General features: G+C 37.9%; 1 protein-coding gene across 1 annotated transcript in view; it reads right to left on the minus strand.

Moving 5' to 3' along the window:
* Positions 1–15,313, minus strand: part of LOC103150781 (cadherin-7-like) — a 17,305-nt gene extending 1,992 nt beyond the window's left edge. Inside the window, exons 1-16 of the mRNA XM_007570521.1 lie at positions 15,301–15,313; positions 15,074–15,145; positions 14,727–14,890; positions 14,536–14,577; positions 14,361–14,450; positions 14,068–14,154; positions 12,788–12,895; positions 12,578–12,691; positions 12,373–12,466; positions 11,943–12,061; positions 10,512–10,667; positions 4,409–4,566; positions 3,510–3,661; positions 2,512–2,807; positions 2,315–2,425; positions 252–443 (exon numbers count right to left, since the gene is read on the minus strand). Of these exons, the coding sequence (XP_007570583.1) occupies positions 252–443; positions 2,315–2,425; positions 2,512–2,807; positions 3,510–3,661; positions 4,409–4,566; positions 10,512–10,667; positions 11,943–12,061; positions 12,373–12,466; positions 12,578–12,691; positions 12,788–12,895; positions 14,068–14,154; positions 14,361–14,450; positions 14,536–14,577; positions 14,727–14,890; positions 15,074–15,145; positions 15,301–15,313 (1,968 nt within the window). The remainder of the gene's footprint in view (positions 1–251; positions 444–2,314; positions 2,426–2,511; positions 2,808–3,509; positions 3,662–4,408; positions 4,567–10,511; positions 10,668–11,942; positions 12,062–12,372; positions 12,467–12,577; positions 12,692–12,787; positions 12,896–14,067; positions 14,155–14,360; positions 14,451–14,535; positions 14,578–14,726; positions 14,891–15,073; positions 15,146–15,300) is intronic.
* Positions 15,314–17,280: the final 1,967 nt, after the last annotated feature.

The following is a 17,280-nucleotide window of genomic DNA, read 5'->3' on the forward strand; positions in this document are numbered from 1 at the left end:
AATTATCCTATTGTCTAACTTTACATATATTGCAGTGAGACATAAGTCTGTATTTGGTAAACATTGGTACGACTGCCTCTTGAATGGTTACAGGTCTTTTTACTTTATTCTTTTATTATTATTTCTATTACTGATTGTTCTTTTATGTGATTTGGACTCTGAGTCTGCAGTTAATTAAGTCAGTCAGTGTAAAACTTATAACAGATCAGTAGCCTTCACCAAACCACCAACATTCAGTTTCAGGTTCTTACCTTTACTGTGGTTGTATCAGAAAGTCCATCAGGATCTGTGGCCTTCACCTCCATTGAGACGGTTTTTCCACCCAGATCTGCTACTGACACCACATACAGCAGACCTGAAGCCGGTTCCACGTCAAAGGAGGAGCTTCCTCCTGGAAGACTGTAGACCAGACGACTGTTGTCTCCGACATCAGGGTCTGAGGCCTGAAGGTGGGCAGGAAGAAAGAAAAGTCCTTAATGGTGCTGCAGATTATGTGTTCAGATGAGGCTTTGTTTTTTGAAAATAACCTTTAAGCAGGAATTAAACAAACCCAGACTTCTGTATTAAAACATCTTCTCCTTTGCCATCCTTGTCCAATGTTTGTCCCATATTAGTAACTGGCTCTCCAGTAACATTTTGGTTTTAAACACCAGTAAGACAGAGACTCTGATTATTGCTCCCAGCCACTTTGTGCCAAAAAATCAGCCAATCACCTCTTTCTGCCCACTAGCAAAATCAAAGTTAAAAAATCTAGGTGTAACATTTGACTTATTATCAGGCTTCGAGTCACTTTGAGTCTTAAGTTAGTTATACTGGTCCATGTATTTTCAGGCAGTTCATTTTTTCGTTTGAAATGAAAAATGAGAAAACGAAAATAGACTCGTTTTTCGTTTATCAAACCCAAATCAGAAATTGGATACTGTTTCCCAGTCTTGTTTCTTTAATCTAAGAAACATTCCTACAATGACACATGTGCTCTCCAGAGTTGACCTAAGAAAATTATTCATGCTTTTGTGTCATCGTGTCTGGACGACTGTAACGTCTTTTTATCCTTGATTTCATGTTTGCAATCGATACACAACACTGTAATTTACCTACTGCCTCTGAGGAAGATAATTAAGTCTTAACAGCTGTGATAACTGAGAAGGAGCTGAGTGGAGAAATCTCCAGGCTGAGGGCACACAAGTCTCTGGACCCAGACAGCTGAGCTGTTTCCTTGCCTTATAAAGGCCTGTAATGCTGCCTTCACAGACTCAAAGTGGCACACAGACTCTTTGCACTCTTTCCCTCACAGACTCAGAGATGCCACCAACCTGGAATGAAGCTGCTGTCTCTACTGTTCCCAAGCAGAGAAAGGGCCATTCAGAGCGCCGTGCATACAGAACTATTTCAGAGCTGAATGTCGACTAGAAGTTATTTACAACCAACCTTGCTAAGAGACTAGTGTTGCCTCAGTTATATGTGATAAGGAGCTCAATGTGTTGTGTACAGATGAGGAAGATGTGTTGACAGCGATCCTCCGGCCAGAAGGAGGCGCTGCGTGTCATAAGGTAGGACGATAGAGTAGGTTTGTATGCAGATGATATTTTGATATATGACGGCAGAAGCCAAGATGGCGCCCGTGTTTGAGGCTTGCCGCCTGACGCTCCTCCTGTTTTGCCGTTGTCTGCTGTCCCCTTTTATTTTTATTACAAGTGTAAACTCTCTAATTGTGTATGATCACCAAACATTGCTGGACACTGGAGCCTCGACTGGAAATATGTTATCGAGGAATTGTACTACAGACAAAACCTCGACCCTGCTGTTGGGCATTCCAGCTCACTTGTTTCGTTTCTGGACTCTACATTTCTGGTTTATTTCTCTCTCTCTCCATATATCCTAAATAATTCACACGTACATAGTGGTATGCACTTTTGTTTTGTTTTTCTTCTGTTTTTCCTGTACCATTCTTAGTTGGTTTATATCTTATTCATGTAAATAATAAAAACATGATACAAATGATCAGAGGATATTTCTACTCTTTAAGTTGTAACTCTGTATTGACTGAACAAATAAAGAATTAATAAAAATAAATATAAACGATAAGCTTCCTTCACATTCCTGATGCAGATTGTTCACATATTAACCACTTTAATGGTGGGAGGGTTTCAGGTCAAAGTACGCAGCCAGGTGTTTATGGCCTTTACAGTAAATGATCTGCAATCTCACATCACTGTGGAGATAAACATGTTCAGAAGCACATTTCCCAACAGCTGATAGGAGGAGTTTACCTTCACTTGGATGACTGGGATTTTGTACGATAGGAGGAGTTTACCTTCACTTGGATAACTGGGATTTTGTACGAGGCGATGCTGAACACAGAGGCTTCATAATCGTCTGAGGAGAACGCTGGACGCTCGTTTACATCCTCCACCTGAATTCTGACCTGAGAGACAAAAAACGTCCATTTGGTTTGTATGAAAGCAACGATAAAGAGAGTTTGTGATGACAGCTGTGTGATGTTGTTGTTACCATGGCCACTGCTGAGGTAGGAGGCGTCCATGTGGTCACAGCCTCCACATCCAGGATGTACCACTCCTGCTCCTCCTTGTCCAGCTCTTTTGTGGAAACGATGGAGCCATCGCTGTCGATGGAGAACAGGTCTTTGTGTGTTCTCAGTTCGTAGGAAACGTTGTACAGGTTGCTTCCTGCAGAGGCCTGGACCTGCCCCACGAAGGCCCCCGAATTCTGGTTCTCTTTCAGGCTGAAGTTGTAGGAGGAGCTTTGGAACGCCAGACTGGCATTCATGATGTTCACCACAACACGAGCTGCAGGATGGAACCACAGATATCATTATTCCCTCTTATAATAGACATGTTGCAGTTTATGAAAAAATGTCATGGATGACCACAACATTAGAGGATAAAAAGATGATTCTTTTACTTGCCATTCAGAGCAAAAATCTCAAGATTCTGCAACAGTTTTGAAAAATCCTGAGTTCAGTGGTGAAACCAAATTATGCAACACATCATAATCTGTGACCACAGCGTGCGACTGCATATATTTCTCTGTCTTGAACTTTGACATTATTATTATTAGATCTGCACAGTAAGGTTATTATAAGTCACATCAGGTCACATCATAAATTGTGACCTGCTACATGAGGGTCACATATTTTAGCAAATGAGAGTCGACTGTAATGAAGAGGTGGCAAAAATATTAAAAACCATTTTGAACCTCTTCCCCTGTGCAGTAAATCACTTTGAATCATTTATTACTGATTTACAAAACGGCTACAGCAGGTTTACATATTTAGACAACAGTATATAGACAGTCAATGTCATGATCTGTAAAACAGTGTTTGGCATCAAAAACAAAAAAATACATAATATTTTCTCCATTAATGTGAAGGAAATAAAGAAGCCATGAAGATTACAATCTTGGATGTTCTTGATGTCTGCAGCCTAAGAACCTTTGTAATCACAGCATTAATGCATAAATACATAAGAAAAACAAAACAACATTCTGACCTGTGGCGCTGAGCGGAGGTTTGCCATGATCTGTGGCCTCGGCTGTCAGAACCAGTGTGAAGTCTTCTGTTACATCAGCAAGGTCATAGGTCAGCGTCACTTCTCCTGTTTCACTGTCTAAGGCCAAATATGGCGAATGTCCTTGAGAGAAACTGAAACCAGAAATAAAGATTTAAGTGCAGGAATATTTTTAATGAGTTGGTGTGTTTGAAATACAAAGTTATTCAGAACTTTAGTTTTTCCCTATTTTCACTATCACAAAGTATTACATAAATATGAGTACCTTTAAATCTCTTACCTGTTTAGAGTTGGATTTGAAATGTAATCAATTACGAATTTAATGATGGCTCTTGAATTAATGTAATGTTTTGATTGTTGATTCTATGTTGCATAACTTCGTGGTTTTGTGTTTGTTATGATGTAAAGCACTTTGAAATGCCTTGCTGATGAAATGTGCTCTACAAATAACTGATCTGATTGATTGAGCTGTTGAATGGATGGCAAACAACACATGGTTTTCACATTCTTTACATTCAAACCTATGAAAATGCAAAATGCATTTTGTACTTATTAAGGAGACACTTTGGAGAACCACCTTTTGGAGTAGACAAGTCTTTTGTTTCTACCAACTTTAACACATTGAAGTTTTTACTCAATCTTCTTTGCAAAATATCTCCTGCACCATCAGATTGGAGAGTTTTTGTAACATCATTTTTCAGCTTTGCCGAAGATTCTCAATTTGATTTTACAAACATGCCTCCATTTTTTTTCTAATTTTTTTCCTTTGCAAAAAACAAAAAAGATCCTGTCATATCAACTTCATCCTATTTTGTGATGGTTTGTGACTATAAATCTCTGTAAACTGCAGTTTGTGGTTGTAACGTGAGTTCTGAGCGAACCTGTAGGTGATGAGTGAGTTGTTCCCGGTGTCTTTGTCGGTGGCTCTCAGCGTCAGCACCAGCTGCCTCTTCTCCACGGTGCTGGTTTCATAGCTGCTGGAGCTGAACTCGGGTTTGTTGTCGTCGTCTGTGATGCTCACTCTGATGGTAGTGATATTCTAGAGCACAAGGTTTGACTTAATAAAGTGTTTTGCAAACAATAATACTGAATAGCTGCTTTAAAAGGGACTCATTATGCAAAATTCACACTTNAGATGTGTTGACAGCAATCCTCTGGCCAGAAGGAGGCGCTACGTGTCGTAAGGTAGGACGATAGAGTAGGTTTGTATGCAGATGATATTTTGATAAATGATGGTGGAAGCCAAGATGGCGCCCGTGTTTGAGGCTTGCCGTCTGACGCTCCTCCTGTTTTGCTGTTGTCTGCTGTCCTCTTTTATTTTTATTACAAGTGTAAACTCTCTAATTGTGTATGATCGCCAAACATTGCTGGGCACTGGAGCCTCGACTGGAAATATGTTATCGAGGAATTGTACTACAGACAAAACCTCGACCCTGCTGTTGGGCATTCAGGTTCACTTGTTTTGTTTCTGGACTCTACATTTCTGGTTTATTTCTCTCTCTCTCCATGTATCCTAAATAATTCACACATACATAGTGGTATGCACTTTTGTTTCGTTTTTCTTCTGTTTTTCCTGTACCATTCTTAGTTGGTTTATATCTTATTCATGTAAATAATAAAAACATGATGCAAATGATCAGAGGATATTTCTGCTCTTTAAGTTGTAACTCTGTATTGACTGAACAAATAAATAATTAATACAAATAAATATAAACGATAAGCTTCCTGAACATTCCTGATGCAGATTGTTCACATATTAACCACTTTAATGGTGGGAGGGTTTCAGGTCAAAGTACGCAGCCAGGTGTTTATTGGCCTTTACAGTAAATGATCCTGCAATCTCACATCACTGTGGAGATAAACAAGTTCAGAATTTTCCAACAGCTGATAGGAGGAGTTTACCTTCACTTGGATGACTGGGATTTTGTACGATAGGAGGAGTTTACCTTCACTTGGATGACTGGGATTTTGTACAATAGGAGGAGTTTACCTTCACTTGGATGACTGGGATTTTGTACGAGGCGATGCTGAACACAGAGGCTTCATAATCGTCTGAGGAGAACGCTGGACGCTCGTTTACATCCTCCACCTGAATTCTGACCTGAGAGACAAAAAACGTCCATTTGGTTTGTATGAAAGCAACGATAAAGAGAGTTTGTGATGACAGCTGTGTGATGTTGTTGTTACCATGGCCACTGCTGAGGTAGGAGGCGTCCATGTGGTCACAGCCTCCACATCCAGGATGTACCACTCCTGCTCCTCCTTGTCCAGCTCTTTTGTGGAAACGATGGAGCCATCGCTGTCGATGGAGAACAGGTCTTTGTGTGTTCTCAGTTCGTAGGAAACGTTGTACAGGTTGCTTCCTGCAGAGGCCTGGACCTGCCCCACGAAGGCCCCCGAATTCTGGTTCTCTTTCAGGCTGAAGTTGTAGGAGGAGCTTTGGAACGCCAGACTGGCATTCATGATGTTCACCACAACACAAGCTGCAGGATGGAACCACAGATATCATTATTCCCTCTTATAATAGACACATGGCACATGATGAAAAAAAGACAAAAAGAACCACAAAAGAACACAACAAAAAAAGAAAAAAAGAACATGCCATTAAGAGCAAAAAACACAAAAAACCGCAACAGTCTACAAAAATCCTGAAAAAACCGGAGAAAACAAATTAAACAAAACAACACAACACATCACAACAGCGGACCACAGCATACAACTCCATATATTGAACCGTCACAAAATTAGAAATAAATATGAACAGAAAGGCAAAGAAAAGTCACAACAAGACACATCATAAATTGTGACCTGCTACATGAGGGCCACATATTTTAGCAAATGAGAGTCGACTGTAATGAAGAGGTGGCAAAAATATTAAAAACCATTTTGAACCTCTTCCCCTGTGCAGTAAATCACTTTGAATCATTTATTACTGATTTACAAAACGGCTACAGCAGGTTTACATATTTAGACAACAGTATATAGACAGTCAATGTCATGATCTGTAAAACAGTGTTTGGCACCAAAAACAAAAAAATACATAATATTTTCTCCATTAATGTGAAGGAAATAAAGAAGCCGTGAAGATTACAATCTTGGATGTTCTTGATGTCTGCAGCCTAAGAACCTTTGTAATCACAGCATTAATGCATAAATACATAAGAAAAACAAAACAACATTCTGACCTGTGGCGCTGAGCGGAGGTTTGCCATGATCTGTGGCCTCGGCTGTCAGAACCAGTGTGAAGTCTTCTGTTACATCAGCAAGGTCATAGGTCAGCGTCACTTCTCCTGTTTCACTGTCTAAGGCCAAATATGGCGAATCTCCTTCAGAGAAACTGAAACCAGAAATAAAGATTTCAGTGCAGGAATATTTTTAATGAGTTGGTGTGTTTGATTGAAATACAAAGTTATTCACAACTTTAGTTTTTCCCTATTTTCACTAACACAAAGTATTACATAAATATGAGTACCTTTAAATCTCGAATAAAAGGCTACTTGTTTAGAGTTGGATTACGAATTTAATGATGGCTCTTGAATTAATATAATGTTTTGATTGTTGATTCTATGTTGCATAACTTTGTGTTTGTGATGATGTAAAGCACTTTGAAATGCCTTGCTGATGAAATGTGCTATACAAATAACATTCAACTGATCTGATTGATTGAGCTGTTGAATGGATGGCAAACAACACATGGTTTTCACATTTTTTACATTCAAACCTATGAAAATGCAAAATGCATTTTGTACTTAGTAAGGAGACACTTTGGAGAACCACCTTTTGGAGTAGACAAGTCTTGTTTCTACCAACTTTAACACATTGAAGTTTTTACCCAATCTTTGCAAAATGTCTCCTGCACCATCAGATTGGAGAGTTTTTGTAACATCAATTTTCAGCTTTGCCGAAGATTCTCAATTTGATTTTACAAAGCATGCCTCCATTTTTATCTTTTTTTTCCTTTGCGAAAAACAAAAAAGATCCTGTTATATCAACTTCATCATATTTTGTGTTCGTCTGTTACTATAAATCTCTGTAAACTGCAGTTTGTGGTTGTAATGTGAGTTCTGAGCAAACCTGTAGGTGATGAGTGAGTTGTTCCCGATGTCTTTGTCGGTGGCTCTCAGCGTCAGCAGCAGCTTCCCCTTCTCTGCGTCTTTCACCAGGATGCTGGTTTCATAGCTGCTGGAGCTGAACTCGGGTTTGTTGTCATCGTCTGTGATGCTCACTCTGATGGTGGTGATGATCTAGAGCACAAGGTTTGACTTAATAGAGTGTTTTGCAAACAATAGTACTGAAAACTGCTTTAAAAGGGACATATTGTGCAAAATTCACATTTTTCATGCTTCTGAACTTCCATTTAGGTTTGAACTGCTTCTAAAAACAGCCCAAAAACATCCATCTGTTCTTTGGCAATAGGTTAATGGTTTTTGCTTCTGGAAAATGAAACGACTCCTTGATTGTTAATGTCAAAAGTATCACTGGAGTAAACAAAGTGACCATTGGAGAATCCGTCCTGTGCAGGAAGAAACGTTTGTTAAATAAATAAAAAACAGTGAATGTTTTTGTAAAGTCGTTTTTTGCCTTTAGGTTGCAAATATAATATGGTAAAAATGTATATATTGTAACATTTGTACGTTCTATTAAAGAAAATGTATTCATTCTCTTTTGCAGAAACATTTTCAAAGAAGTTGAAATTGTTTTTCTTAGTAAAAAAAAAGTCCTAATAATTACATAATAACATGTTTTTTATTTTGTTCTGAAAGTTACATGATCATGAGCATCATGTAGTTTTTATGCCTCTAAACATCTTTGCTCTGCTGGACCAAAGTTGCTGACCTTTGCCCTAATCTATAAGTTACTACTTCATAACCTCAAAACACACTTTGCAATTAATGGAGAAAATGAAGCAAGACTGTTCAGCCTGGTGCTTTAGCTGCCTGTTGACAAAGATAAACAGACCCACTAAGCTCCACGTTAATACAGTCAGTATTAATTCCCAGTAAATCAGTGATAAGTCAGTGAGGTTTGTGATTCAAACTGCAAACCTGACAAAATTCTGTCAAGAGCTGCTGTTTTATAGTTTGTTTCAGAAACAACTCATAATGAGACAGTTTAGTGAACAATGAGGAAATTAAGTGCATGATTTCTATTCCTGGTGTAAAAAACATGCAAAAGTATCCATAAAACAGTTACTTTTATTTGCTCTAGTTTCCTACAGGAGTCTGTGGAACAGGTTAACAACTACAAAGAGTGTCTCTCAAAGCTAATGTCCATCTGTTAGCTGTGAGACTTGGATTGTTTGAATACAGTCAAATTATCCAGGGTAGAAAAACCCCGGGCAGAACTGGACACTGGCTTATTTTTAAGTGGATTTATTTCCAATAAATCTTTGATTATTCTGGAAACATTAAGACACACAATCAAGGAACATTTTTACCCAATATCAACCAAATAAACTTATTACTTTGGTTTTTCTGAACCAAACATTTGGTTAAAACAAAAACGACACAAATATTAATGTAAATTTACTCCTCATTTGTAAATTTTGCAAGTACTTTCCGTTTTCACCAGTAATCAATTATTTTTTGCTAATCCAACCAATCACCTTGACATTTTCTCTATTTCCTTCTTTTCTGACCAATCCCTGCAACTCAGTTGAATTTCGACCAATCCTCCATTGAGGATTCGATACCATTGACCACGACAAATTCAAAAGTGTTAGATTTCCAATGTAAGTGTTGTATGTTAAAAATACAGTGTTAATTCAACAACATCGGTGTTAGTGAGTGTTAGTTTCCCTAACACTCACTAAAGAGTTCCAAAGAGTTAAACAAAAAGCAGTCCAGTCCAGTGTTGATTTCTAAATTAACACCAACAGTCTAAATCAACACTCATGTTGATGACTGAAGCCTGTTATGATGACTCCAACACATTTCTTCAGACAGATTGAACTTTTAATGCTGTCCAAAATAAATTTTCTATAAGTTGACTAATTTCTTTAGTAATTATTTCTGACGTTTTTATGCTTTATCTTGAAAACTGGGTGGGCAGAGTAATGTGAATGAATATGACGGTGACACACACAGGTGAGTCTGATTAGTTTTGCTCACACTACTTTTTAAAATATTTTTTATTATCCTAATGTTTCTGCTATATTTCTTGTTTTTCCTTCCAGGCTGAAAGTCTTCCTCCTGCATGTTGGCGAAAAAAAGAGCAGCACCAAAGACACTTCACCATCAGTGATCACAAGACCATCCATGGCCGCTTTCAATGAACTTTCAAAGCACACTTCACCTTCAGTGCAAAGTACCATGAATGTATAACCTTTGTTGTACAGGTCCTTCTCAAAAAATTAGCATATTGTGATAAAGTTCATTATTTTCTATAATGTAATGATAAAAATTAAACTGTCGTATATTTTAGATTCATTGCACAAAAATATTTATATTTAAAAATAAAAACTGAAATATTTCAGGTTTTTATTGTTTTAATACTGATGATTTTGGCATACAACTCATGAAAACCCAAAATCCCCGTGTGACACAAATATTAATGTAAATTTACTCCTCATTTGTAAATTTTGCAAGTACTTGCTGTTTTCACCAGTAATCAATTATTTTCTGCAAATCCAACCAATCACTTTGACATTTTCTCTATTTCCTTCTTTTCTGACCATTCCCTGCAACTCAGCTGAATTTTGACCAATCCTCCATTGAGGATTCGATACCATTGACCACGACACCCTTTTATTTCAATTGAAGCTCTGTGTTGGTCTTAAAGGTACAGTCTTAGATATTGCATGGAGATCGGGGGCAGTTCCCCTGGATTGGCAGACTGGGATGGTGGTGGCCTGTTCAAACAGGGGGACTGGAGGATGTGCTCCAATTACAGAGGGGTCACACTCTTAAGCCTCCCTGGAAGCTCTATTCAGCTTTCAATGTGACTAGAGTGCAAAAAACCGGTTATGATGGTAGTAAAGCCCACCTGGTCCAAATCAGTGACCGTATTAGTGAAGGAGTTTTTCAGAAGGAAGACGTTGTAACTCGACTGATCAAACTCTGGAGCGTTGTCGTTCACATCTTCCACCGTGACGGAGACGACGGCATCGGCGGTCTTCAGAGGGTCGTCTGTCTGGGCCGCCTGCAGGCACACAATCATTTTTCATACAGACTGAGCTCAAAGCTACAGTGAATCCATGTCATGGTTTTATTAACTAGCGATATATCTTTATTCTATATATACAGTTGAAAGCATAAGTGTACATACACACTGCAAAAATACAAAATCTTAAGCATTTTTGTTCTAGTTTCTAGTGCAAATATATTAGTTTACTTGAAATTCCATAAAACTATAAGTAACATAAGTAACTTTTCAGCAAGATATGAGCTTGATTTAAGTCCACATAATTTCTTAGTATTGCTGAAAAAGTACTAGTTCCTCATAGGCATGGACCATATCATCTTCATAATACTGGTAAAAACTTGCTTCAAAACTTTAGGAAAGATTTATAACAAACTTTGGTTACAGTTGGTAAAGCAACTGCAGGTGAGGCTGCAGTTGCAGCAACATAACTGTCAGTCATTACTTCACTGGAAATGTCTGAGACCAATGGAAGAAATGAAAGTGAACAAAGTTCCAGATCATTAGGAAGCTTCTACAAGCTTTTACTTTTTGCAGGGGATTTTTATGTGACATATTTTGGTGTTGAGCATGTTTAAAAGAAAGATTTCCTGATTTTAGTTTTGCACATAATATTTGTGCTCTAAAAAATGCATGAGGGAAACATTTAACATCTTATAAAACTAATGTTCTGTTACAGCAGAACAGTTCAGTTTGTGTATATAAGTTTTTCCTACACTTGGTAGCTGATTTCAGACTGTTTTTTTACCCAAATTAGTTCATATTTCTATTTATCTATTTTGTATGTTATTTGACACATGAAACATTTTGTATTTATTTATATATAATCATAGTGACTGTTTATAAAGGAAAGCAAAAGAAAAAAAATTCTCCCACCCCAAACAAAAACAAAAACAGAATAAATGTGGACTATCAGAAAACTTGACCCAGTTCCACCAGGTCTGTCAGGAGAAATGGACCAGAACTCCAGCCAACTATTGTAAGAAGGTTGAAGTTTATAGAGTTCAAATGCAACAGAAAAGTATGTAAACTTATTATGTTAAAGACATTAATACATAAACCTGACATATTTTTCATTTTTGTGGCATTTAGAAAATAGAAATAATTTTGGTTATTCTAACTGAGCTAAAACAAGAGAAGTTCGCTCTGATGTAACTTTAGAAAGTTTATTTGTGTCTTTTTCTTTGGTGTATGTAAACTTCCTCTGTACTCTCATAATATCGTTAATGATGTTCGAGTTTTCTTCACTTTCTACCAGGGAATAAATGATAATACCTTGATGTTGACAGAGATTTCACCGCTGTCCATTTCCTCCCTGTCAAACGACGTCACCACAGTCAGAACTCCGGTGTCGGCGTCGATGTTGAAGTTTGCTTGGTACTCGACAGGAGAGACTGAACAGACATACATATTTTAGATTTATATGACTGTTTATATCAGGGGTTCCCAAAGTCAGTCCTCGAGGGCCAGCATCCTGCATGTTTTAGTTCTCTCCCTGGTTTAACACATCTGGATCAAATGATGGCTCATTAGAGGCATAAGAAGAACACTGACAAGCTGAAACCACCAGGGAGAGAACTGAAACGTGCAGGATGCCGCCGGCCCTTGAGGACCGACTTTCGGCCCCTTTGGTTTATATGCTCAGTTTCTGTTCTATGGTAAACATGTCTGAACTGACAGTTTTACCACAGCAGGTTTTCTGTACCTGAAGTGATGCTGTATGTTATCGTCATGTTGATCCCAGTGTCTCCATCTTGGGCCTTTATTGGTTCTGGTCGTATTTCACTGAGATCCCCGTCCTGAAACACAGTCAGTCTGTTCTTCACAACAGTTCTTTCAGTTTGAAATAAATTTCTGCTTTACATCCAAACAATGAGGTAAAACTCACATAACCACTAAATGAGCCTCACCTGGTTCTCTGGAACAACAGCCTGGTAGAGACTGTGGCTGAAAAAGGGATTTAAGTTGTCAAAGTCTACAACAACGATCTCAACTGAGGTTGTGTCGTTGTTTCCGCCATTGTCCTGCAACAGGAACAACAAAGAAAGGGATGGTACATTTATGATAGGAGTTAAATAAATCAGAGTGTATAAATATACTTTGTCTCTGTGTTTTCTTACCGTGGCAGTGACAATAAAATTGTACTTTGGTACAACGTTGTAGTTCAGACGTCTGATTAACATAAACGCCCCGGAGTTTGATAAGGTAAAGTCTTGTGTTACTGGAGTCTAGAAGGAGAACAATGGCATCAATAGTCAGTGATATACAGAACATTTGTAGAAAACCAAAATACACTTAACTTTTTATACACTTAATGGGCTTAATTATCATAAAATTAGAATGGAAAATACAATGATTTGGTAGTAAAAAGCATGTTTTTCAGGTCCGTAGAGCTAGAAAATATTAGAGAAAACACCAATCACTGTAAAGCGTGGTGGAGCAAGAAGTTAGTGTCAAATGTTTGTGCAGCAAAATGTTTTGTTTGTGCCTTTATATTTTTAAATATTTTAATAAAACATTTCCAGAGGTCTTTTAACCCTGACATTAACAAAAATCAAACTTTTGGTTTTGTGCAGCTAAGATTAATGTAGCACTGTTGATTGACACCATATTTATTTGATTTTGTAAATTATGAAGGGACTCGTTGACCTTTGACCTCTGGAAGAATTTATTAATATGTAGGTTTGAGCATCAACAATTAAACAAAAAAATGTTGTTGCACAAACCTGCACAAATGTAGCACCATAACTATTTATGTGGCCCTATGGACTGTGGAGGGCCGGATTTGAAAGGATGTAAGGTTTTGGTTTTTCTGTGTATTAATTTAGGTTTCTGTGTTCAGTTGAGTCTCTGTGTTGTCCTGTCTACCCCTTGATTGTCCCCAGCTGCCCCTCATTTCCCCTGATAACCTTCCTTATGTATTTAATCTTGCCTGTGTCTGTGTTTACTGGTCGGGTTCTTGTCTATTGTCATTATGTCCAGTGGCGCAACTGCACATTATTCAGGTGGATGCAAAAACATAAATCTGCGCCCCTTCTCCCCCCCAAAGGAAGGAACGTCAGCGTAGAAAACATACGCTCGCTTTGAAGATATTAATGAAAGTGTAAAGGTCAAAAGATCAACCAGGCCCCCCACTTTTATGAAATCAAACAAAATTGGTGTCAAACGTTAGTGCTCCGTTTGTGCAGCAAAAATTTTCATTTGTGCCGCTGTCATTTTAAAGATATAAAGAAAGTTGGATTTCATAAAAGTTGGACAAATTGATTTTTTTCTCATCATTGTTAGCATCTATTTTACTTCTCATGTGCTTAACCTGCTGCAGGGTCGCTGCTTACATGCATAAAACATACTTTATGCTATTGGTATTGTTATTTAACAATACTGATTTCAAAGTACTTACATAGGAATATGTGAAGAGGTTGAATTCAGGTGTGCTGTCTGCATCCACGGCTCTCACTTGCAGAACCTCAGTGTTGACAACATGATTCTGAAAAACCAGACAACAGAACGAATGAGAGAGAAAATGAGAGATAAATGGCTGCTTCCTCATTTCTTTGAGAAAACAATGAAGAGTGAAGACATAAAGTTTAAGATTTATTTTGATCATACTGAATAATTCATCACCATCAGTTTTATTTCTGCCAATCACCTGATTCTTAGATGTATGAAAGGTTTACAGTTCCTTTGACTTACCTCTGAAATATTTTGAGAATAAAACTTCTTATCAAATACTGGACTGTTGTCGTTGACATCAGTGATTATCAGCCTGCGGAAGTTTCTGGACTGTAAAAATAAAAACAGAAAGGGACTCGTTTTAGTTGTTCAATTAGTTTGTGATGTTTGCTCCATATTTTGGAAGTTCACTCACATTGTTTTCACAAACCAAAGCGTAGTGCAGCACTCTATCAGTCTGCAACATAAAAACACAGAGGATGTTAGTTCTGCTGCAGCATGTTAGCATAAATTATGCTGAGAATCTCAGTGAAGATCTGCATTAAATACAAATAAACACAAATATTCAGCAAACAAATTCAGGTACAGTAAAGTGGGGGAGCTTACCGTAGTGAGGACGTCGGCGTCGAGCGGCTTCATGGTGCGAACAGTCGCTGTGGTTTCCCCTGAAGTGAAGTTCAACTCCAGAAACTCAAGATGCTCAGGATAAATATCAAGCTCCAATCTCACACTAGTACCAGCTGGGATACCGGACACCAGCTCCACATCACCTGCAGCAGCAAAAATAAATGACCCGATAAACTCAATTACCTCATGAATTCATTAAATCCAGCTACCAATAAATGATCTGTTTGTGTGATCATAACATGATAGAGAAAAGACTCAACGGAAGAAGTCAGATTTAATTTATCTATTTCTAATTTTAATTAAGTGAGTTGTTTTTATAATCTTACCTGAATATCCTTCATCCACAGAACCCAGATACACAGTGGTAGATGCTGAACCACAGTTTATGGTGGTGGTACCTGCAGAAACATAAATAACTTTAAGGAAATCTGCAGAATGAGATCATTCAGGTGTTTCCCCCCAAAGTTCAGAAAATCTTGCTAATATAGATTTACACAATAGAAAAATCAAAGTATTTCTGTAAATGGTAACTAAATGTTTAAAATGCTCCTACTGGGACCCAACATTGTGGTCATTAGTGCTTTTATTTTGAAGAACGGTATATTTCTTCTTTGTGTTTTTTGTGACATGGTGCACTTCCTGTTCTTACCAAGCCTGATGAGACATTGTGGGTCCTGAAGGAACCAGAGGGAAATCTTTAAAATATAACCACTGGAAAGCAGAATGAGGTATAAACATGGACAACTGTGTTTGATGATGAGAAAGGTTATTTGTTTATGTAAGAAGTGAGTTCAGAGCATTTCATGGCCAGGCTCCTGATTATCTTTGTCAGCTTATAACTACACTGAACAAATATATAAACTCCCCATGTCAAATATAAGAATTTTTTTTAACATTTGGGTTACACAATATATGGAGAAACTCAAAGTATTGATCTTCATATTGGCATTGATAACATCTATGGCCATTTGTAGCATATTGACAGTCCTTTGAACATAATGGGGGTCATGTTGAGGAATTAGATTTTGACCCAGTTGGCTTCTCATAGGCGGTTACAGACAGTCTGAGGTGTGATGCTTTTGTTGTGCTGACCAATAGTCTCATCAGCTGTGTGTGTCGTTGGTCTTAGCTGATGGACGGACGAGCCGGATGTGGCCATCTTGTGGTGGAGTGGTCACACATGACCAATGAGGATGAGGTCGATTTGCAGTAGTGCCAGACTGCTGGAAACGAACTTTTAAACGGCTGATGGTCCGATAATGGACACTGAGCCGTGCAGCTACTGCTCTAGTGGACATCCCTGCATCCAACATGCCAGTGGCACGTTCCTGAATAACTTGAAACATCTGGCATTATGACTTGTGACAAAATTTTATATTTATTGCCCCCAGTACAAGGATTGTCCAGTTATTGCTCATTTTGTCTGATCACCCTCTGGACATGCCCCACCCATGCACTGAGTAAAAGAACAACTCACTGAGTAATGCTCACTACTAAGTTGGATTAAAAATTATACACAAATCAAGAGAAATATTACCTTTGTACAATAAAATGTCAGCAAATGCTAATTTACAGCTGGGTTAGTAACAATGGCAGCAAGGTTTGACATGGGGTGTTTATATTTTTGTTCAGGATAATTATTCTGCAGCTGGTCGTCGTTCTCAGACTCTGAATCTGGTTGTTCCATGAACACGGTTACAAACTAAAGTGGAACAGTTTACCCTTGCAGCTCCGTTTCGCTGACTCTGTGGAGGATTTTAAAAAGCAGCTAAAAACATTTTAGTTGCATGTCTTTTGATTTTACTGTTTCTTATGTTGGTTTTAAGGCTGATTTCTAAAATCGTCCAGTTTCTAATGGAGCAAAGTACCAGCTGTGCAAACACTGACCTCTGATTCTTACTCCCATGTCACCTAAAGCTCTGGGTCATAAATATCCTCTATTAAAATAAAAGTTCATAATTCTGGTTTATGTAAAATGTTGCTTGCCCATTTATAATTATAAGCTTCAAAATAAAATCATTGGATTTGTTCAATATTACATGTCGACTTATTTCTATAAATGTACTGAAAATCCTCCTAAATATATCTGTTGGACCCCTGATGCTCTACCAGCTGAATCTGACTGGACTTTTATTCCTTCTTCAGAAGTAAGATGTTCATCCTCAGAAAATCCCAAGTATTTATATTTTTAGTAATGGACAGAATAATAGGCTCAAAGCAAAAGTAAATGTCAGTGTGTGACTCAACTTGTAAAAATAGTTTCAGTTTTATCACAATTGGTCTTTAACCTCATGATGTTACACCAAAAAGTAAAAATTAACAGTACTTTATGGTTTCTGAAGATCAGATTCATTCTCAGTAATAAACTTGATGTTACCTGCATTACAGTAACATACAGACTTTTATATCACCTGCTCTGACTCCTAACTGCTGCTACCAGATCATTTATATAAGAAGCAAAGACAGTAGGAGACAAGACGTCACGTTGTTTAGCACCACATGGTTTTGGGAACCAGCCTGTTCTAGTCGTTCA

This window comes from Poecilia formosa, unplaced genomic scaffold (assembly GCF_000485575.1).
Source record: "Poecilia formosa unplaced genomic scaffold, Poecilia_formosa-5.1.2 Scaffold262, whole genome shotgun sequence".
Classification (NCBI taxonomy): Eukaryota; Metazoa; Chordata; class Actinopteri; order Cyprinodontiformes; family Poeciliidae; genus Poecilia; species Poecilia formosa.